This window comes from Molothrus aeneus, unplaced genomic scaffold (assembly GCF_037042795.1).
Source record: "Molothrus aeneus isolate 106 unplaced genomic scaffold, BPBGC_Maene_1.0 scaffold_40, whole genome shotgun sequence".
NCBI classification, from domain to species: domain Eukaryota; kingdom Metazoa; phylum Chordata; class Aves; order Passeriformes; family Icteridae; genus Molothrus; species Molothrus aeneus.
Window position 1 is genome coordinate 2,068,799 of NW_027099068.1, and position 22,609 is coordinate 2,091,407.

At 48.5% G+C, this 22,609-nt stretch overlaps 1 protein-coding gene across 1 annotated transcript; it reads right to left on the reverse strand.

The window, feature by feature from the left end:
* Positions 1-1,857: 1,857 nt before the first annotated feature.
* On the reverse strand, positions 1,858-21,831 carry LOC136570869 (serine/threonine-protein kinase PAK 3-like). Its single transcript, XM_066571274.1, is given in 12 exon segments — positions 1,858-1,950; positions 3,419-3,556; positions 6,240-6,436; positions 6,882-6,981; positions 7,824-7,941; positions 8,597-8,709; positions 12,560-12,895; positions 13,174-13,308; positions 16,598-16,729; positions 17,193-17,230; positions 18,150-18,368; positions 21,798-21,831. Coding segments are annotated over 12 exon segments (1,653 nt in total).
* Between the last annotated feature and the right edge of the window lie 778 nt (positions 21,832-22,609).

The window sequence follows — 22,609 nt, forward strand, 5'->3', positions numbered from 1 at the left end:
GTCCAAAGGAGAGCAACGAGGCTGCTGAGGGGCTTGGAACACAAGCCCTATGAAGAACGACTGAGGGAGCTGGGGTTGTTCAGCCTGGAGAAAAGGAGACTCAGAGGTGACCTTATCACTCTCTTCAGCGTCCTGAAGGGTGACTGTGGTGAGCTGGGGGTCGGTCTCTTTCTCCAGGCAGCAACAGACAGAACAAGAGGACACAGTCTCAAGCTGCGCCAAGGGAGATACAGGCTAGAATTAAGGAGGAAGTTTTTCACAGAAAGAGTGGTCAAATACTGGAATCATCTACCCAGGGAGGTGGTGGAGTCACCATCCCTCGATGTGTTTAAAAAAAGACTGGATGTGGACTTGGTGCCATGATCTAGTTGAGGTGTTAGAACATGGGTTGGACTCGATGATCTTGAAGGTCTCTTCCAACCTAGAAATTCTGTGATTCTGTGATTCTGTGAATATAGCCAGACGGGACGTACATGAGCTTGTCTGGCCTTTGCTGCTTGACCAAATAGCAGCAACTGTGGAATTTTACCCCAGAGACACTTTTGGCTGGCTGGATGCTGCAGCTGGGCGCTTGGAGGCAAGTCCAGGCACGCAGGAGTTCAGGTTTACCTTTGGTGGAGAAGCTTTAAGGCGAGGTGAAGGAAAGGAGTCGGTTCTGATGGAGGGTTTTGATCCAGAGCTTTATTCCTGGCCCACAGGCCTCTGAATCCATCAACGGCTCCAGGAGAACTCCCAACCGCATGGTTTGCTCGCCCTTTTAGCCAGGGGAGAGGGCGAGGGAAGGAACACGGGGGACCACCAGCCAGGTATGGGGTGGGGAAGTCTCAAGGGACAGAGGACACCTGGATGGCCCAATGTCCTTCCAGGAGGGGAGGGCATCTTTTGAATTCTGCCAATCACTCGCCGCCCTTCTGGAATGCCAGGATTGACAGACAGCGCTCAGCAGGGGTCAGGGTGTGGAAAGGAGGGATGATTGACACACCTGGCAGGGAATTATCAGGGAGGAACCTGGGGTATCTGAGGCAAACCATGACATCACACCGCAACATACCACACTACTGAAAAAAATACAGTACTACTGACTAAGACAACATAACACATACAGTATATTAATTTATATATATATATATTTATATATATTTATATATATATATGTTCATTTTAATATCTGTGAAGAGCCTATCCTGTAATATGTACTTTTCACAACACCAAAGAAGCCATTTGCACCTTTAATAGACAGCTGACAACTCAGAAGGAAATGCTCAGCTTGTTCACAGGGTGAGAAAGAAAGGATTCTTCCAGATGAGTTAAAGTTTCAGAAACTTTATTTCTTTACAATCCTACTCTATAATCCTGTGGGGTGGTATTTGCAGAAAAATGGACAGGCACTAAATGAACCAGCCTAACCTTCTGGAGCTAACTAAACTAACTAACCTTCTAGAACTAGGTCAGGTTTTTAATAAAGCTGCATTCAACTTTGTGGATAAAAAGGTGAAGCAGAAGAGTTGCTGACAGACAAAGGGGTAGCAACCCAAATAAAATGACCCTTACAGCATCTACCAATTAGATTAAGAAAAAGATGCGTGCTTGCCTCAGGACAAAATAGAGCTACCAGTCAAGAGATGCTGGACAAAGTGCAGGAACCAACCAAACAATGCATGTCTATAGAAACCTATAGGATAGGAACTAATTATAAACTATGCTTAGAAGCACAATAAATGGCTTCTCCTTGATTCACGTTGAATTGTGCAGAGTCTTTTGTCTTTTCTCCACATACTCCTACTCTAAATCCTACTCTACAGTCCTACTCTACAATCCTACTCTAAGATGGCTATGGAGAAAATGGTCCTGATATGATTATAGCACTGTTTGCTTCTCCATCCTCCTCTTCACTGAGATGATGAGTGGTCTCAGGGTGGATGCAGCCTCAGCTGATGTTACAAATGGATGCTGTTCACAAAAAAACCCCAAAAACCAAAAACAAATACAAAAAAAAAAAAAAGAAAACAAACAAATTAAAAAACAAACCAAACCAAACCAAACAAACAAACAAAAAACAAACAACAAAAATACAAAGAACAGTGAAGAGTGAACCATTACTTTCCAAGCTCAGTGCTTCACAGGCTCAATCGGGATTTCTCTGGGTCCTAAAAAGACCCAGAAAGAGGAGCAATGGCACCATCTGCTACCCAGCAGTCATGTGCAGGACCCTGCCATCACAGGCAAACCTGGCCCAGAATCCCACTCATCCATTTACTCAGGTTTCTTTATCTTGTTGGGATCTTTGCCCTGCCAGTGCTCTAGAAATGGTGCTTTCTGTCCCTGGGTTATCTTCCTTTCAGGAAACTCCAATGACTCACATAGGTCCCTGTCTTTGAAAGACAGGCACTGTGCTAATTCCCACAGGGACAGAAAGCAGTGTCTGCCTTTCCATGCCCTGCCCCTCGTGTGCTGGATGGCACCTTCCTTCCCAGCAGGGCCAGCCCAGTGGCACTGGGTCCTGCAGTTCCCTCTCTGCCACACAAGCTGGCAGGAACCCTGGCGCAGTTCCTGTCTGCTTGAGCGTGCCAGGCAGCAGATGGGGCTGGGACAAGTCCCTCCCAGCTGTCCCTGTTTGTGTGCCAGAAACCTCCAAGGGTGGGCTGGGGGGCACAAACCAGGGCCCCTCAGAGGCTCACAGTGAGCCCCCACAGCCCCTCCTGCCACAGCCAAATCTCTGACTGCTCAGCTGGGACTGGCTTCCTTGGGTTCCTCCACCACCATTTCGTGTCTCTGTACCCTGCATTGCTCTACTTCAATTCTTTTGCCATTAGATAAAACTGAACACTCCACCAAATTAGAAAAGAGGGCAACAGAAACAGTCAGAGGACAGAGCACCTCTCTGCTCAGGAAATGCGGAGAAGAGGTGGAGTTATTCAGTTTTGTGAAGAACAGGCCCCAGGGAGACTTTATTGCCACTTTCCAAGACTTCAGAGTGGCTTTGAAGAAAGTGGGGGACATCTTTAACAGGGCTGGTTACAATAGGATATGGACAAATATTTTTAAACACAAAGGGCATCTAATCAGAGTAGGTCTAAGGAAGAACTTGTTTACTGGGAGCATGGTGCCACCCTGGCACAGCTTGCCCCAAGAGCTTGTAGGTGCCCTATCCCTGCAACCATTCAGGCTCCGGTGGCAAAGGGCTCTGAGCAACCTGATCTCTTTAAAGATGTCCCTGTTCATTGCAGGACACTTGCACCACAGGACCTTTACAGGGCCCTGCCAGCCCAGCCCAGTCTAGGATTCCTCACCGTTTTCATTTGAAGAGCACCAAGAGTGGAGGTGAGGAGGAAAGGGGCTCATCTGATGCCTTGGACTTGAGTGGAGGAGGAGCCCGTCCCTCAGACCCTGTTTCACCTGCAGCCCCTTCACATTTTACCTGCAGGAGCTCCTTGGCAGACCAGCGCCGCGCCTCGTCTCTCTGCAGGCAGCAGCTCAGGAAGTCACGCAGGCAAGATGAGAATAGTTTGGGCTGCTGCAGCTTTTGTCTTCCTCCTGTGGCTATCAGGAGTTGAGGCTGGGGAAAAAGGAGACACCAGGCTACACCTGCTTCTTTCCTATCTGTAACTGCTCTCCTGGGTCCCATTGATTAAGCGCCACTCTGCAGTGGCAGTTTCTGCCCTGGCAGAGACCCAGAGATGACTTTCCTTTACCAACCAAAAACCCAAACTCCGATGCAGCCACAGCTTTTCCAACATCCCACAGATCTTGCCTTGGCAGCTGATTTCATTGACTGACCTAGTTAGTGGGAACTACACCACCACAAGCACATTTCCTTCCCTGAAGATTCATACCAGCTTGAGAGGCTTTTTGGAAGAAGGACTTTGCTATACTAACTCTACTATATCCAAGGGTTAGTACATGGAAAAGTATCTCTGCAGTGCTTCTTGGTCCCTTAAGAGCAGCTGCCATAAAACAAAACTAATCCAGCTTTTTGCTTTGTTCTTGAAAACAATGGGAATTGGAAGGAAAGAAAGGAAATCCACCAGGTGCTCCTCAGGTAAGGAAACAAACATTTGGAATCTCATCTTCAACACAGACACATTAAGATGCATGCACAAATGTACTGGGATGAAAACGCCTGCTTGGACACACAGGAGCCACCTGCAGCTCTGTCTCTCAGCAGCCTGAAAATTTCTGCTTTCCTTACATGGAAAAGAAAAACTTTTCATGGTCAAATCAGAAGGAGAGGTTCCATCCCTACGGTCACCCTCTACTCATTTGGCTGCTCAAGTCAATGCATTAATGGTAGGCCCATCCCAGAAAGTGCCAGGAAACAAATGGGAGGTTTTGGCAGGCTCTCCACATCACCAGGCTCTGGCTTGGTGACGTGCAGAATGTGGCTTGGGCTAGGAGAGAAACACGATCACTGAGTGTTTCAGCAGCACTGCACAAGAAGCAGAAGAGACTCTGTGGCCTTTACACACTCATGCCCCAGTTTGAAGCATGTTTCCCAGTGAGAAGAAATTGCACAGTGGGGTAAGTTCCTCTCTAAAAACCAGTGCCCTAGCAACTTTCTTGTGTTTGGGCTTCTTTTCTTCATTTCTGGAAATGTAACACCAGTTCTGAGAGGCTTGTCTTGTGGTTTTAGGGGCATCTTCACAGACAGACAAGTGGGAACAACTTGAAACCCAAAGCAAATGTTGCCTGAGAAGAGCTGGGGAGTGTTTGCCTGTGGTGAGGCTTGAGCTGTCTGGCAATCCCTTTCCATGATGTGCAGAAACATCCAGCTGCTCCCCAGAGCTCAGTCCCTCTGGGCACGCCAGCCTCTGGAAACACCTGACGATTCCAGCCTTTCTCCTGCTCAAGAGCATCTAAACTAAGCTGAGCTCCAGTTTCTTCAGCAAGGCCAAGGATGCTCACTTCCATGCAGCTGACAGTGTCCATGGAGCTCAGCAGGTCTTTCTGATACTCCTCAGGCCAAGGAATTACAGTGTAGATTGGCAAGACATTGGCTGATCGTTATCCAGTGTGGTTCGTGTGGAACCAAGCTCTAACATGCTGACAAGTCAGAGGGAGAGAGCTCATTCTGCTTTTGCAAGATGGTATTTAGAAACATAGGACACCAACTTGGAACTATTCAAACCTCAACTTGCAGAATCCATCTCAAATAGACAAAAATATGAATGGCAAGAGGCCTTGGAGTCTCCATAAAAATGCCCACCACTGTAACGATAACTCTGTGCTTGTGGCACTGAAATAGATGGTGACCAAAGAGACTTTGCTATTATCCTCTTTAACCCAAAGGAGAATTTCAAATCCAGAAATGGCAATGCACTCCCCTTGTGTACAAATAATTTATGCGGCTTTCTTTCCTTTTCCCACATCACCAGAGGTGACAAAGAGGGTTTTATCCTGACTCTCAGCTGAGCTCAGCCACTGGCCATGGTGGGGAGCTGGAGTCCTCCCTGTCATTAGAACTGTGCAGGCCAGGGATGGCCCTGCTCCTGTGGTAAAGAAACACAGCACCGCTGTCAACTGCCCACGTTGGATCCCAGCCCAGGCACCTGCCTGCAAGCTCATCAACTTGTTAAAGTACCAAGAAACAGCCAAGGGTTTGGCAAACAATTCTAACTGCAGTCGGAGAAAAACACATCCTAAACTTATCCAGGCCACCCACACACATGACTGAACCATGTACAGATGACTTGAAAGCCTGAAAGTTTCGAAGACCCACAGCATTTGGAAAAGATGCTACAGAATGGAAGAGAAGAGCTGTGTTTAAAAAATGAGAAAGCAAGCAGAACTGCTTGGGCATTGCTTTGGTAGTAGGTTTTTTCTCTTTTTCTTTTTTGTTTACTTTTCTTTTTCCTTTTTTTCTTATGTTTTCTATAAAATTGAAACTGGGAAGGTCTAACCTCCATTTCTCAGAATATTTATCACATGTCTACCCTCTCCACTGAAAAATTCTTGTCCTTCAGAAACAGAGTTCCAACATTGTTCAAAAAACAAGTGAGAAATGTCAGGCATGGCTGGAGGCCAAAATGGCAGGTTTCTGAACTGGTTAGGTTTCTGAACTGCCACTTCCCTTTCTGATACAACCAAAGCTACAGCAGATGCTGATGTGTTGCAGGGGCATTTTTAGAAGGAGACCTTGGTGGAAGCGGTGCCAGCAGATGGCAATGGGATTTTGTCCAATGGCACACAGAACATGGGACAGGTGAGAAAGACAGTGGGATCAGTGAGTATTTGCACCTTACCAAGACAGGAGTTGCATTCCAGTAAGGAACTTCTCGTTCCACCATTTCGATGCCCACGATTCCCAAAGACCATATGTCCACTTTGGGGCCATATGGTTGACCTGTCACCACTTCAGGCGCCAGGCACCCAGGAGTGCCGGCCACGCAGCTCCACCTGCCCTGCTCAGGGGTGAGCTGAGCAAAGAGGCCAAAGTCAGCTGTGGAGAAAACAACAAACCATGAAAGCCAGCTCCAATTAGGAAACCAAGCAAAAGAATTCCCCACTCTCAGGCTAAGAATGTGCTGTTGAATCTCCTGGAGAAATGTGCACGCTCGATTTCCTTGGGGCTTTAGCCAAGGGAGTATGGAATTGGCCGCTTCCAAAAAAACCCAGGTTTCTTAACGCTGCTCACAGCAGTGGACTTTATGCCCCTGAAGCTTTAGATTGTAGCTCCCTCTGTCTGGAAGGGACACACACAGAGCAACACCACTCTTGACTGCTTGTGGTTCCTTATACCTCTGTGCACGTTGCAACTGTGCCTTCAGCTCGCAGCAGGGGTCCCTGCACTGCCACCAGCACCATTTCTGGGGAGCTGGCAGTCACTCCAAGCAGCCCCACACCCACATCCCTGGAATGCTGCACCTGACCAAGAATATACTGACCCAGCTTGACAGAGCCGTCGGTTTTGAGAAGGATGTTGCAGCTCTTCACATCTTGGTGGATGACGCGGTTTGAGTGCAGAAAATGCAGTCCTTGCAGGCACTGAGCGAGAAAACAGAAACAGGAGGGCAAAAATGAGTGATGTGATTTCATCACACCAGAAAGGAAACAAAGAATCTAAAAGATTCCCTCTCCAGGGGAATGGAGAGTAATGGCAGAACAGTAATGGCCACTGAGAGGAAGAGCTTGCTGCTCCAACACTTGCAGAGCAGGACTTTTCTAAGGAAAGGCACGTCAGCTTTTGAAAGAGCAACAGCACTTGCTGTTGTAGGCTGTGCCCTGCAAACCAGCCAGGATGACTCCTGCTGCAGTGGACGTGCTTTTTCCATGCAGAGGACAAAGGAGGGGTTTTGAAAGGAAAAGTCCCTCCCTTTGGTGTGAAGCAGATCACTTTTGGGTGGGAGGCTGCATGACAAAGATTTTCTTGCTGGCCTCAGCACAGGCTTGGAAGTATCACACCAGTCACTTTCCGGAAGCAAAGAGCATTTTGGCTGCACTACTATCCTTTTCAGCTGAGGACTGTGAGACATGAGTCTTTTTTCTTTGCTGATCATTTCAAATCCTGCCACCAGCACCTTTGCTTTTACAGGCAAGGAATGCAGTGAAGACAGACTCCAGGCAAACATTTAGAGAGGCAAGGTGGAGAACAGCAAATACAAATACAAGAGACAGAGCGAGAATACAGCAGCAGGAGATAAGAGTACTGGCACTGAGTACAGGGAGTGCAGGGGCACTGGCAGGCCTTTCACTTGAGATGCTTTTACTTGCCCATAGAATAGCAGCAACACAGAAACAAAGCTTGGCACAGGAAATCACTCCAGCTCTGAGCCCCTGTTTCCCAGACAATCCTGCCCAAGCCCTTGGAAACACATGGGATTGCTGACCTCCCGACTGATGGCTGCCATCTCATCTTCAGACAGGTAGGTCTTGCTGATGACATTGCTCAGAGTGCCTCCATCCATGTACTCCATAACCAGCCAGAGCTCCTCACCCACAAGGTAGCTGAAAGAAGGAAACAAGGGCGTGGAGATGAATGTACATGGCTAGGTTGCTGTGTGGAAAAGACGGGTTGATTCTTCTTTTCAGGTCCCTTTGAGACAAAGACAAAATAAAGGAATAGACATTCCCTCTTGGCTGTGCATTGTTTGCCATCTGTGCAGTCTCAAGGAGAAAGGCACAGCTGAGAAAAAGGAGATGTCTTAGATGGGCAGCAAGCAAAATGTGCAGTTTAGTAACAGCCCAGATAAAAAACCTGTCACACATGGTGTTTCTGGAAAAAAGCACCTAGTCTTCCTGGCATGCATAGCAATGGAAAACAGTGGCAACAATCCAAGGGAAATCCTTGTTAGTTTACCTGGACCTAAGAAGACACTTGAAAAAAATCAAGCTCCAAAACAAAGTGGTGGCTGTGAATATAGAGATCATTGATTTAGGAAGACACGACACATCCAGGTTTTTGAACAATTTTCAAATACCATGTGCCAGTGAAGACTCATGCAGACAAAATGCAATCTCTTCCCATCCACTGGAGATGAAAGGAGCAATAATAATTAGCCAATAATTACAGCTCTATTTTCTGCCAGTGACCAAAGTGGGATTTTACCTTGCATGTTTGCAATATGTGAACAAACCTTCATGGGACAAAAGCACAACTCACCTGTCTAAACAATTGACCAGGTTGGGATTCCTATTCACCTTCATGACCATGAGTTCATTGACTTTTAGTTCCTTCTTCCTCAGTCCTTGAAGACGTATTTTCTTTATGGCCACCTAAAATGACATTGAAAATCAGTAACTTGAGAGGTTGGTGGCACGAGACCACAAGGCACATGGAGCGAGTGATTTTGCAATGACACAGCTGAGCTGTGCCAAACTGCCTTGTGATTAGGCACTGCAGTAATTAGGAACTGACGTTCCAACAGCCCATTTCTCTGCTCCCTTGGGAGCCAGTTACAGGACACGTGGGGCCACTGACATTTTGCCTTGACCACTTGGTAACAGCGGTGTCTCGGTTATCACCCACAAAGCTCTGACCACACTCTCTGCTGCTTTGTTTGCGACTCAGAAGAAGCAATCCATGCCTTAAAACTCTGTGGATACATCTTGGGCTATGGGCAGGGCTTAGGGCTTTCAGGGACGCCTTGCAGATCTCTCCCTATGTGCAGTTCCCAAGTGCAGCAGGTGGCTAAGGAACTACCGGTAACTTTCAGATGTATTTATTGGCAGCCAGAAATGAGAATTCAGGACTCTGAAGCTGTGCCCCAAAGAGCAGTGAGGTGCTCGAAGGCACCACCTTTGTTTCAGCAATGGAGAGCGAGTGAGCGCGTCCTTCTCTGAAAGGAACCGCTGCCCTCCGTGCCTTCCTTCCGGCAGCTGAGGAGGACAAAGTCCCAAATGCATTTTGCGGGCTGGCACCAGTCTGTGCTTCTTGTGCCTTTTCAGCATAGCTCTGCCCAAAGCTCCAGCCACAGCTCACACCAGAAGGGAAAGCCCTCGAGTGCAGCAGAATCTGCAGGTGCTGTTGACATTTACCTCTCCTCCTGTGGCAGTGTCGAGTGCTTTACAAACATCTCCAAAAGTCCTAGAAACAAAACAGAAGCAGAGAAAGGAGAAGCCATTTAGATCTTGCAGTGAAAGCCAGCCCACACAGGAGATCTGTGCTGTAAATGCCTAAGACCTGCAGGACACTGGAAGCATGGAGATGTCTTTGACAATGCCTTCTGAGCACACTTAGAAATTCTGATCAGCACTGACAATCTAAGCCCAGTGCCTGAACACATTTGCAGCTTGTCTGACTTCACACTTGATACCTATTCCACCAGCAAAACACCTGATGCATAGTTTGGTAAAATTAACATTGCTTGGACTCACCCACTGCCAATATTTTCCAGTTCAATGTATTTTATAATAGGATTTTCCATCTTCGCCATTCTCCCTGAGGGAAACAAAATGCAAGATGTTCACTTTAAAGCAGAGATCCCAGCTTCTAGGAGATACAAAAGGCAGCCCCACTGTCTGGGGCTCTGAGCCCTCCCTTTGTGGACAGCTGGCTAAGAACAACAGGAACAGGAACTGGAACAACAAGAAAAGAACAGCAGGTCCACAGCACAAGTGGCTGGCACAGAGACTGATTTCTAGCATCCTTTGAAGTGAGAGACCTCTTGACACAGGGAAGCACAGGGAGATACATTCAGAGACTGAGACCAGAAGAGAACACCTACCAAGGCAAGTAAGTTTGTCATCTAGAAACATTAAGGAGAGCTGGAACTAACAGTGCCTTTGTTTTCTTGGGAATAAACACTGTGAGATTTAGAAAAGGTTTCCTACTTGCTAAGATTAAATGCACCTGGACATCTAGAATCAATTCCTCTGAACAGATGTCAAGTTCAGAACAGGAGGAATTATTGCCAAGTGTTCCCATCTTTTCCAGCTTGCAGCAGTTTGCCAGAAGAATGCCTCTGCGTTTGTAAACCAGAGCAGCTCATGCTAGAAGCAATCCCGACGGGGCTTTCAGCGTCAGGACCCTCACCCTTTATGAGCAGGCTGAGCTCAAAGATGCCCTTGCCCGTGCCCCGCATGAAGAACCACGCCGCTTCTCTTCACCCCGACAGCGCGGATCAGTCGCTCCCATTGCACTCGCCCTCTCGGCACCGCACACGTCCCCATCTTCCCAACTCGGCACGGCGGGCATGGGCACAGAGGACAGCAGTGCTCCTCAGGCGCCCTGTGACACAGAGAGCTGCCCAGAGGAGATGCTGACCCTCTTGTGAGTCCAGGCTGTGCGACGCAGCAGCCGGCCCAGAGAAGGGGCTGCTGCCTCAGGCAGCTCTGCGCTGCAGCAGCCGGGCAGCAGCGGGACCCTCCCAGCTAAGGAAGGTTCCAGCCTCTGCACTCCCACCAGCCCTCAGGGGCAGGGCAGCGACCACAACAAGGCTGGCAAAGCCCAAGCATGAGCACTGACAGGCACTGACTGGAAGAAGCCAGAGTGAGCCTGAGCCCCGTACAAGCTGTTGCCCCCATTCAGGACACAACAGGATGGGCTTTGAGATCAGCCACACCGAGGCGCAGATCAGTGCCCTTTTTGTCCCAACAGGTGATGGTAGACACAGAATCCACTGGGCTCTCTTCTCAACCCTACCAGATCTTATCTGAGAGCACAGCACTGGCAGCTGTTAAGGGCAAGAAGCAGATTCATTGGGTTGTGCTGCAGAATCACAAAGGGCTTGATGTGTTCTCCTAGAGACTGATCTCAGCAGAGCTTCTGCCAGTGGCTAGGACTCAAGCAGTCACAGCCTTCTGCTGATCCAGGAACAATGCCTGCTTCTGCCTTCGGCAGAGAGGGAAGCCCAGGCAAACTCCAGCCAGTCTAAGCTGCCCTCAGAGGCAGCAGGAACACCCAGAGCTCTCTCTTGCTGCCTCGGAGCAACGCCAGCACTTCTGTGACACTAAACTGAGGAGAACCCTTTAGTACAGCTATGCTGACACGTGCACACAATACACTGTCCCTCAGATAAGAAAGATACCAGACGTACTCAGTTGCTCCAGGGAGTCACCCGCCATCTCCTGTTGCTGAGCAGCAGCTGGGTCAGCACGGGAGGTGAACCAAGTGCTCAGGCTCCACTTCTTCAGCTGGAGAGCAAAGGCTCCTTGGGACAGCACTGCTGCTTCTGCAGCAGCTTCAGTGTCAGAGTCGGTGTAGATCTGAGACAAGAAATGAGTTTATGTCAGGAAGGTGTGGCAGAGATTGCCCTGAAATGCAAGAGAGATTGCCATTTGAAATGCAAGCCCTTAGGAAGCTGCTGTCAGCCACATGCAGAGCTCTTCAACTGGATTGCTTTGGATGTCCACTTGTGAAACCAAATGGTCAAAACCAAAGGCTGGTTTTACTCGAGGTCATAGCCAGTTTCTTGTTCTAAAGGATGACTGCAGCAACGACCGCTCCACTTCCTCCCAAAGACTCCTTTCCCCCTCCTAGGTCTGCAGATACATTTGCAGCTCCTCATTCTAATGTTCTACCTCCTGCCATGAAATTCTCTTTTTCTGCACCTTCCTCAGGACGTGCTCATCCTGCAGCATCTCTGGATGGTTCAGTTCCTGGGCCTCATGCCAGCCTCGGGGCTCTTGGTTGCCCGTCATTTGCTGGAACTCTCTGCAGGCTGCCAGGTAGGATGGCAACACTTCCACCTCAAGTCAAACAGAACAAAGCAGTCAGAGACTACAGCTTGTCCCCGTCAGCCAGGAGTCATCGACTGGGAAGAAAGTAGAGAAAAGGACAGGAGCAGATTCACAAGGGATACAGACAGCTTGTAGCTCGTATTCCAGATCTATGTGAGTGACCATGTTCACCTGCAAAAACACCTCAAGAAACAAGGTCACCTGGAAGAAGCCAGCAGGAGTTCATTCGGATGACTGCTGGCTAAATGGCCAAGGGAGTAATGCCACTGTCTAGAGCATCAGCTGAGATTCAGCAGACCAGGAAGTGCCCTTCAGAGCAGCTCTGACAGAGGCCTCATCAGGATGGCACTCAGAGGCATCACCCACCCCCTGCTGCTCTGCACTGGAAAGGCAAGGAGGGCAGAAACCACCCCTTGGGTGACTGCAGTGGCTATTGCTGTTTCACTCGCTTTTCTAGAGCCTTTTGTTCCTGAAGGAGGCGATTAATTTTCTCTTTGATGATTTTAATTTTTTCGTCTAGCCTCTGCTTCCTTGCCTTGATCCTAGCCTCAGTTTCCTGCAGCTGTGCCTGCATCTGTTCATCAATTTTCTGTAAACAACAACGGAAAGGACTCTCTTTCATGCGTGGAGTGGCTGCCATTCCTTCATTCACCTGTTTTTGTTGATTGCCCCTCTGCATAGGGAGATTCTTCTCCTCTTGGATGTCTTCATTCCTCCTCTTTGCTGCCATGATGTCACTCTGAGCTTCAGGCAGCTCTGCTTGTGGCTCTGCCTTGATGTTCTGTACACACAAAAGCAGAGCAAGTGACTGAGAGCTGCCATCAAGATCAACTTTTCCCTCTTTTAGCCTCAAAATCACATTTATTCAGCCCCTTCTTTCTGCTTCTCTACCCAGCTCTGCTTCCACTGTAACCATCCTGTCCTGGTGCTGGTCTCTGCAGATTCCAAGGCTCTGTCCTTTCAGTGCCTGTGGGACTTCCTGGCCTCCTCAGTCCCAGGAGCTCTGGTTTATGCCCCTCTTCCTGCCCTTCCCTCTGTCCCCTGGCCAGTCAGGCTAACCTGGCCATTCTCCTCTGGCTCTTCCACCTGCTGCCCGAGCTGCTCTTCCTGCTCTCGGGCAGGGAACAGCTCTCCCTGAATCTGGCATGGCATCTCAGATAAGGCAGTCTGCTCCTGCTCTTTCTCTAGAAGCACCTGCACAGAAAGCAAGAGAAGATGGGTTTCAACTTCCCGTATGACCTTTGTGGGCCAAGACTCAAAGACTGCTGGGCTCACACGCTCCCAAAGCACTGTGCTGCTGCTCTGCTGGGTCCTTCTCTGCCCGTGGGGAGGCACAGATTCCAAAGTGACCCTGGCCCTACAATCAGGGGCCATCTGGGACTGAAGCTCCAGCAGCCTCTCAGGCAGCTGACAGGGAAGGTGTGGCATTTCTCAAGGGTCTGGTGAGGGCCTCCCTCTGCTTCTGCCATGTCCGTTTGTCTTTCAGTGGTGACTGACACCCCGCCCTGTCCCATAGCTCCATCCTGGCCCTGCAGGTGGCTTCCTGGGTGAGCTCACTCCTTGTGAGAGACACTTCTGGAGTTCACATTCCCTTCAGGCCTGCACCAGCATTCCTCCTTCCTGACATCTACACTCTTCTTAGAAAATGGGGTCATTCAGGAGATAAGGATGCATGCAAAGATCTCTGATGGAAGTCAGAGAACCTCTATGGCCATCTCAGTATATGGAGGAGGACCAAGGTGTTTCTTCTCCCTCTTTTGTCAACTGAGAATTCTGACCAGCAGTAACAGAGTTTCTCATAAGGCCCCATTAACAAATGCACTTACACAGCCCTGGGGATGCCAGCGAAGGAAACCATGTGTCATGTAATGCATGTATGGGCAAAGTCACCAGACCCCAGCTACAGCATGGGATAGTTCCACTCCCTTAGGACATGCAAAAATTTAAAGGATAAAAAGAAGGCTTCAGGTCAGAAAAGGCTGGAGTAGGAAAACATGAGGGGAAAAAACAACCATCTCTAGAGGGGGAAACATCTCTGCCTGCTCAGGATCAGTCAATGGAACTTGTCTCTACTCCTCTCCTGAAGGGATGCCTTGCGGTGAGCTTTGCATCTTCCACTGCTTTGGAGCAGAGCCAGGAAGATTCAGATAGACAGATAGACAGACAGATCTCATTTTTATAATCTCTCTTTACTGTGCTGTGGTATTTACATTCTTTGAACACAGAGAGATATAATTCTCTCTCCTAGGTTTTTTTAAGGGGAGGTAGTGAGAAACTTAGAGAAGAAGAGAAAACAATGATTATGTCTACTTGCTGTTCTTGTTGTTTAGTACATGTAGAATGTGTTCTAGTGATTGTTTACTAAAAGTGATTTGTTAATTGGATTTTAGTGATAGTTGTTTAGCTTGATTAGTTAATTAGATAAAAGCTGTGTCGTGACTGTCTGGAGACAGTCACAAGTTTTTCTTTAGTAGCTTTTTAGTATAGTATCTCTTTAGTATAGTTTTAATATAGTACTAGTGTGATATAACATAGCTTAAGAAAGCATTTGTTTAACCTTCTAAATCATAGAGTCAAAGCACATTATTCGCCACGTGGGGGTCACCCTGAATCAATACTGTCCTTTCTGTCGCTACACACATCAACACTCGGTAGCAGTGCCCCGATCTGCAGCCATCCTGAACTTGCTCTCCTGTTGCTTCAGTAACCCACACTCTTGGGGAATCTGGAGCGTGTGGGTCCTTATGGAATGCAATCAGACCCAGAGCATTGCACTGGGAACTGCACTCTGTGCATCTGTGCTCGGGCAAGTTCTTCTCTTGGACTCGAGCACACTGATGGTGCTAAAGTGCCTGGAATCAGAAATGCAGCCCAGCCCCTCCCAGCTCCTCTAATCTCTGAGCACCAGCTGGAATGCAAGGGCATTGATTTCCTGCTCAATTCCCAAATACAACACACACTGATTCCCTGGGCTGCCAAAAGACACGGGAGCCGTTAACCTGAAAGTGATGTGTTTCTGCCAGTGCTGGAAAAGGGCAGGAAAGATTGAGAAAAAGCTCCCTTGCTCCCTGGAGAAGGAGAAATGACACAAGGCTTCTCCTTCTAGCAAACAAACAAACAAATAAACAAACAAAATATGAAAGTGTTACCTACTCCAGTGTCTAAAGCACTTGGATGCAGTGAAGGGATGTTTGGCAGGGAAACAGCCCTTGTGCTGAGCATTGGATCTGTGGATCTAAGGCAGGGATCTATGGAAGTCTGCCTGAAGGTCCCTCATGAGCCCCCATTGTCCAGGCTAAAGCTCCCTCAGCACCTCCTCGCTGGCCTTGTGCTGCACCCCTTGCCCAGCTCCCCTGTCCTTCTGTGCACGCGCTGCAGCCCCTCAAGGACTTTCTGCTTCCCAGGGCCCACAGCTGCACCCAGCACTGCAGCGGTGGCCGCAGCGCTGCCAGCACAGGCCACGCTCCCTGCCCTGCTCCTGCTGCCCCCCTGCTGCTGACACGGCCACCGTGCCCTGGCCCTTCTTGGCCCCCTGGCCACACGCTGCCTCATCTTCAGCGGCTCAAGGCCGCCAGCCCTGCGTCCTTTTGGCCCACGCAGCTCCCCAGCCACAAAGGTGCCCATTTCACTTCAGATACAGCAGGCATCATTGCAAGGTGTACATCCTGGTTTTAGCATTACAAGACAGCAGTCAAGGACTTGCAGCTTTGCTCCCACTCCAGGCTCCAATGCAGTTTTCAAAGCAAACTACACAATAGAAGGTATCAACAGACACATGCAGCGTCTGGTTTTTGCCTCAGAAGAAGGGTTCAGAACTACTCACTTTGTTTCTTTTGCCACACTAGACAAGAATGCCCCCCCCCCCCCAGCTTCATGGACAACACAGTCATCTCCTTGCAGCTTATCAAAGACCAAGAAACAGGCAGACTCAGAGCACCTATCTGCTCTGCTACTGGCTGCTCTGCCTGAAGAGGCAGAAGAGCAACCTGACAACAAAGGCACCAAAATCCCTGACTTCAAGCAGCAGCTCTACATCCCCAGCGTGTCTCTGAAATAGTCCCAAGTAAGCACACCCAAGAAGTTTGTGGGGACAAAGCACCACAAAGAGTTGTGTGGTCAGATCAACATTTTTTTGTGCCTGCAGCTACTTGGCCAGTCTGTGCAGGGGGACAGGTCTCTCCACGCCACAGTGTCCCCTGTGTATCTGACAAGGCTGAGCACAGTGTCTTTGACATGCTCCCTGCTCTGGGATCAGGGAGCATTCATGCTCCAGGCTGGCCCCTATCAAAATGCCAGGAAGCTGCTGCCTAAGCATGACAGATCAAAGCCCATTGTCCAGCTGCCAGAGGCTGGGGGCAATCACCAGGTCCTGGCAGGACTCCAGCACTCAGCATCCTCAGCCAGCAACAGCAAGTGCCGGCTGGTCAGAAACTTGCAGCTCTGCCTTGCACCAAAGACAGCAGCACACACAACTGGCACTTACTGGCTCAGAATGGTCAGGCTGTGGTGTGACCACAGCTGGAGGCTGGCGCTCATCCACCTCATTTGCCTCCTCTTTGGCCTCCTCTCCATGAGCAGAGGGAGCCAGAGGAGAGACTGCTGTTGGTTCTGTGATCTGTGGACAGACAGCAGTGTGAGGGACAGAAAGTTACCTACAATTTATAACCTTATTTCTATTCAGCACTTTATTCTACTCAGCTCTATTTCTACAACCAGCTGCACTAAGGACAAATCAGAAACTTTGATAACAATGGGATTCTAAGTCACTGCGACTGAATTTAAATGGGCTAATTCAACAGAATTGCTAATAGTTCTGAATTAGACATTATGCCCTGGCTGCTATCAAGAAGCAACATTCTCTCTGCAAAATGAGCTTTTCATTCCTTGAAAGTTCTGAAATGGAAAATCAGGAAAAAGCCAGCAATGCCTGGCAATGTTATTGCTGCTGCAGACATGGAAATGGATTTTCTTTCAGCCTACCCAGCTGGCCCTCTACACTCTGCTGCCACAGGCCAAGCTCACAGCTTGCTCTACAATTCTTAAGCACCAGGAACATGAAATGTTCCTTTCTCACTCACCTCAGGATCAGCACCTCTGAATACACGGATCATGTGATCTGGAGTGGGCAAGGGAAAATGAACAAGTGCTGTGAGAAAACTGCCTGGGCTGCTGAATCCCACAGAAGAGAAGAAGTCAACCCAAACAGAGAGTATTTTTCTTTATCAACATCCCTTCACGTGACATACTTCTTTCACACAGCCAGCAAGAGATCAGGACAATAATCTTGGTTGTGCCTACACCAGTAAATGAATACAAACGTGATCAAGGAAATGCAAATTGTTCTTCAACACTCAATGCTTCTGTTCTGTTCAACGGATAAAGCAACTCTTGTTCTCTTGTCTTTCAGGTACTTTTTTAAAAAACAGAAGTTGCATGCACTAATTCCCATTAAGCTGCCGAAAACAGTCACCCAGAAAAGCTTCCCCAAAATCCCCCTGAGCTGTGGCAGTTCTACTGTGAAACAGCACAGCAGCAGCTCCAGGGCTCAGGAGCAGACACTCATGGCTTTAGAGTTTGCACTTCACTGCAAAGGGAATCACTATTTTAGCACTCAGTCAAGGGTCAAAATAGACAGTCAAATCCTTTCATTACAAAATTTAGAATAAAAGAAGCTTTCCCTCAGTTCTGGGGAGAACTACAAAGTCTTTAGAAGGCCTTCTGAGAAGGCCTCCCAGTCTGCATTTTGGAAGTTGTCCTGCGTGATCCAGCAAACTGAGGAAATGACAGACTCTGCTGCCACAGACTCTCCCGTGGAGGGAACGGAAGCCCTGCAGGTTCCCTTGCAAATGCTGCCCCTGTGGCTACAGGCACCCCCTTTTTAGCTGAACGCCCTGACAGGAGCTTTACCAAACCACTGGCATCCTAATGCTCCTTCTCTTTCAAAATCAACCCAGTCACTAAGACAGAGCAGGAAGACATGCAAAAGCCAGGTTAGCTTACACCCTAACCTAAATAGAGTTGAAACCTCTACTTACTTGCCAGGCTAGTCATGAAATAGGCGGAATAAACAGTGCCATACATGGTGCAAACTGCAGCAGCGAGTTGCTCAATCATTGTAGCACTGTTGTTCAAGTTTACCCCAACACTACAAAAGCCAAGACTCCTGTCAGTGTGCAGCTACACACTGACAAAGGCGACAATCAGGAGGATGCTCCTGATCTCAGCAAGCCCTAGGGCTGCTCTGGCACTGAGGCCTTCCGTGCAACAAGGCAACCTTCTGATGTCACCACGACGATGTGGCAACCATGCCCTGATATCACAAAGCAAAGTATGACAAAGCAAAGCATCACAAAGCATGTTAGTCTGTGAATTTATGCAAAGCAGTAACCAACCTTCCCTACAGCAAACACAAAATGGCCTTGGAAGTTCTCCTCTGACACAAAGCAGCACAAACTCCCCCCATGGGCCAAACCCTGTTGTTCAAGGGATCCAAGAGGAACTCCAAGAGTGCCCCAAGCACCTACAGCCTGTACCCCAAGTGAGTATTCAGATGGGACCCAAGCAAAGGAAACCAGACCAAGAAAATGGCCCAAAGCATTGTACAGAACCAGGAGAGAAAGCACTATTGGCATAGCAGCTGAAGTAATTCCTAACAAATCACCCCATATATCTGCATGTTTATTGGATGTTCCCAGGGCTGCTGTGTATGTACATCTCTTCCTCTGCTCTGCCTTTCTTCCCCTTTGGCAGCAGTGGACCTGGCAGCATCTGCCCGCCAGCAGCAGCTGCTCCAAGCTGGGAACGCGGCTGGCGGTGCTGATTTCCAGAGGCTCCTGTGTCCCAGGGAAGCCAAGGCAGGAGCAGTTGAACGGCGCTGGCGCTGATGCTGCTCTGTGCCAGAGAGCCCCGGCTGGGCAGGGCACGGTGCCCACTGCGCTGCGGGCTCCTTCTCCTGCCAGAGCTGGGCACACCTGGGAGCAAGGCATGGCAACCTTTGGGCAAACCAAGGGGTTTCTGGGGCTGCACTGCTCTGCACACACCCAGCTCACCTGCAGCACAGAACCTTGGTCCCCCAAAAGGTAAACAAGATGGAAACAGCTGGAAAAGATCTCATTTCAACCATTCTTTATGCTTCAATAGAAATGACCAAAAGGAAAGTTACTGAGCAGGGCCCGATCCACACTGCCAGCTCAGTGTGAGAAAAGAGGCATTACTTTATTTCAGTGCTGGGTGCGTGGGGAATCACTTCCCTGAAACATGCACACCCACGTGTGTGTATCCATGGAACTAAGACATTCCTTTCATTACTTTTATTCATTTCTTTGCTCAAACTCACAGGCTAAACATTCTCACAAAGTATTTGACATGTTTAAATCACTTCCCCAAAATTACTGACATTTAGAGTAGTGGTCTCTTGAGGGTCTCTGGTGGTCATGTGGTGAACATCCCATTCCTCAAATTCTCCTTCCATGGTTAAGATCCTTCTTCTCCTTGAATGCATTGCAGCTACCTCCTCAGTAGGCCCACTGTCTTTATTCTCAAGGCTAAGATATCCACTTGCACACATTAACCACTGGGTTGAGGGAAGGTATGACTCAGCACCACCTGTTAAAGCTTAACAAATTCACAATTTGTTGCCGGTAAACACTTCCCCAACGTCTCTTGTTCCTTCTCTGGGAATCAAACACAAGCATTTTGTGAGCACTGAGCCCAAGGCCGCCTCCAACCCTCCTGTCACCCACCAGCCCTTCTCTCTTCACAAACAGCAGGTCCAGCAGTGCCTTCCCTCACCGGCTCAGTCACCAGCTGTGTCAGAAGTTCTCTGTCACACACTCCAGGAACATCCTGGACTGTTTGCTCTCCGCTGCACTCTGTTGCCAGCAGACATCCCCACCCTGTTCCATAGCCCTTGCAGAACCCTGCACCTACTATCCCCGGGCACCTGGGAAGGGGAGGCAGTCACGGAAGAGATGCACCAGCTGCACCGGGCAGGAACCAAAACCCTCTCGCGGCACAGCTGCTGGCCTGTGTCTGGCACAGCTCCGGCTGCCCCACTCCTCATGGGCTTTTGGCTGGAAATGCAATTGCACTTTCTGCCTCATGTAGAAATACCAGGGCTGCACAAACAACGGCCAGCAGGCCACATCCCAAAGGCACTGCAGCATGGAGTTGAGAAGGAAGAAGACCCTTCCCCAATTCCTAACCATACCAAAAAATACCACCATAATTGGGACTTTTAATCTTCTGAATGTAGAGTTGATTCACAGGGTGACAAGGGAATCTTCCAATGGAGTTGAAGTTTGGTAGAGTTTTTATTCTGAGTCCTACTCAGACTGTTGATTTGAAAATTTATTTTAAAATATTTTTTAAAAGGCTGTGCAGTCATATGGTTTTGTTCTAATACCAAAATGGCTAGATGAAAGGTACTGGCATTTTAATTACATACAAACTGATTAGTCTGTAAAAGCTTTCCTGCAGAATAGCCACTAAACAAGAAATGAAAATCTGTGGACTGTTGACTTTGCAAAATTCTACTACATTTACCAGACAATGAGGCATTTTTATTTAGATCATAGAGCAAATTAATTCCTATGGATAACTTGATTTGGATAAACCTGTTGATTTCAAATTAAAATTGCCAGCATGTACTAAGTGGAAATCTGAATACTCACTTCTATGAGATCTGAATTATTAGATAGTCATTGTTCACCATAATAACAAAAATTAACATTCTGGCTATTTTTTTTTTACTTATCGTCAGCTCTTCAACACTCTTTGTAACATCAGAGTTTGTAGCAAGGTGAACCATGGGTTGGTGGAGCATTGCAGAAGGCTCCTGTGTCAGCACTAAATGTTCACATTTACCATGGCATCACTTCTTGCCTTTAATTCCAAGCTACAGCTCAGTTCCTGCAGTATAGATTCACACTTGTAGTCTGTATTTGCAGCTGGTTCTTACTTCCCTGTCCAGAAAAAAATCATGCTTGGATCTCAAATCAAAATGAAACAAGGACAGAGTCAGGTTCTGGATAGGTATAGCAAGAACTAAGATTTTTTTTTTGCAAATATGTTGAAAAGTTGTTTGTAGATACTGCAAAAATGGCAGATTAAGGACTTGCACTCTAACTTGCAAGCTAAAGTTTGCCTGTTATTTCTGGACTGATTTCTTGAGGCCAGACACTGAACCTAATCAGTAAGAAAATCAAAACCACAGGAGTAGTTTGGAGAATATTGTAAATTATTCTGTCATGATGCTTTTTGCCTAAAAGTTCTGGCCATCATCCGATTGGAGTAATTAGAGGGGATCGAAGCCATCATTCTGTGCCTGTGCACACAGTTCCTTCCCAGGAGCAATCCATGAAGCAACGCTGACGAATCCACACCAGCAGCTGTTGCCACACAGTCATGAAGCAGAGAATATGTATTTCTGCTACACTTGGACAGCTGAAGATGCCTCTGCTGAGCTAATTTTAGTGACTGCTCACCACAGATGAGACCTTGTGGTCAGTCTCCAACAAGTCAGGGCAGTTAATATTCTGCCTAAGTGAAGTAAGTCTAGCAATACATAGGCCATGGAGCCTGAGGAAAGCCAGCAGCTGTGGGAGATTTAATTTGTTTCCGTATCTTTCTTTTTACTAATTTATTGCAGTCAATTATTTAAAGAATGGAAACTTTTGGCATACCATTGGCTGGAAGGTTGGTCAATCTTCCATTCATGACTCCTCTGAAAGCATCACCCCAGTGTTTTTATCAGTAACTCTTCCATTTTTATGGCTCACACAGCATTTCCTGCAGCTCTTCCTGGAGTCAGGGAAAGGCACCAGGAGGAGGGGGAGAAAGCTGTGTGCAGAGACTGTGTCAGATAAAGAGACATTTGTTTCCTCTTATTTGACTGAATGGCTGCAGGAACCTCGCTAGCACTGCTAGCACTGCTGGCAAGGTGGCCTTTTGCAGGGCTGGGCAGAGTTTGGGGCCCAGGATCCCTCCTCTCCGTGGGACACCAGGGTAAGCAGCCCCTGTGCCAGCCAGGAGCAGAGGTTCTGTGACTCTGCCCTGGGCAGAGGGACCTGCCACTGTCCTGAGCTCCTGCCGCGGGTCCTCTGGGGCAGGTCCTGCTCTGCAGGGATGATGGGCGCAGCTGGGGGGTGGCTGCAATGGAGGGTGGCTTCCAGTGTGCTCTGTTGGTCTGCCACACTGGAGCCAACAGAGCTTCTGGAAGGAGCCTCCTCTTGTGAGCTGCTGGAGCTGGAGCTGGCACTGGCCACAGAGCCGCTGCTCTCATCCCTGGCAGGACCAGAGCACAGCAGCCTCTGGGCCTCCTTGCTGCACAATGACAGTGAGGAGGCCATGGACCAGAGGTTCAGTATGAATGACTCAGTTTCCTGATAAACTGTGCTAAGAAAACCCTGCATCCCTCCTGCCAGATCTAAGACACTCCAAGAAATCTGTTGGCACATTGGGAACTCAGAATTGTTTGCATTTTGAACAATTGTCT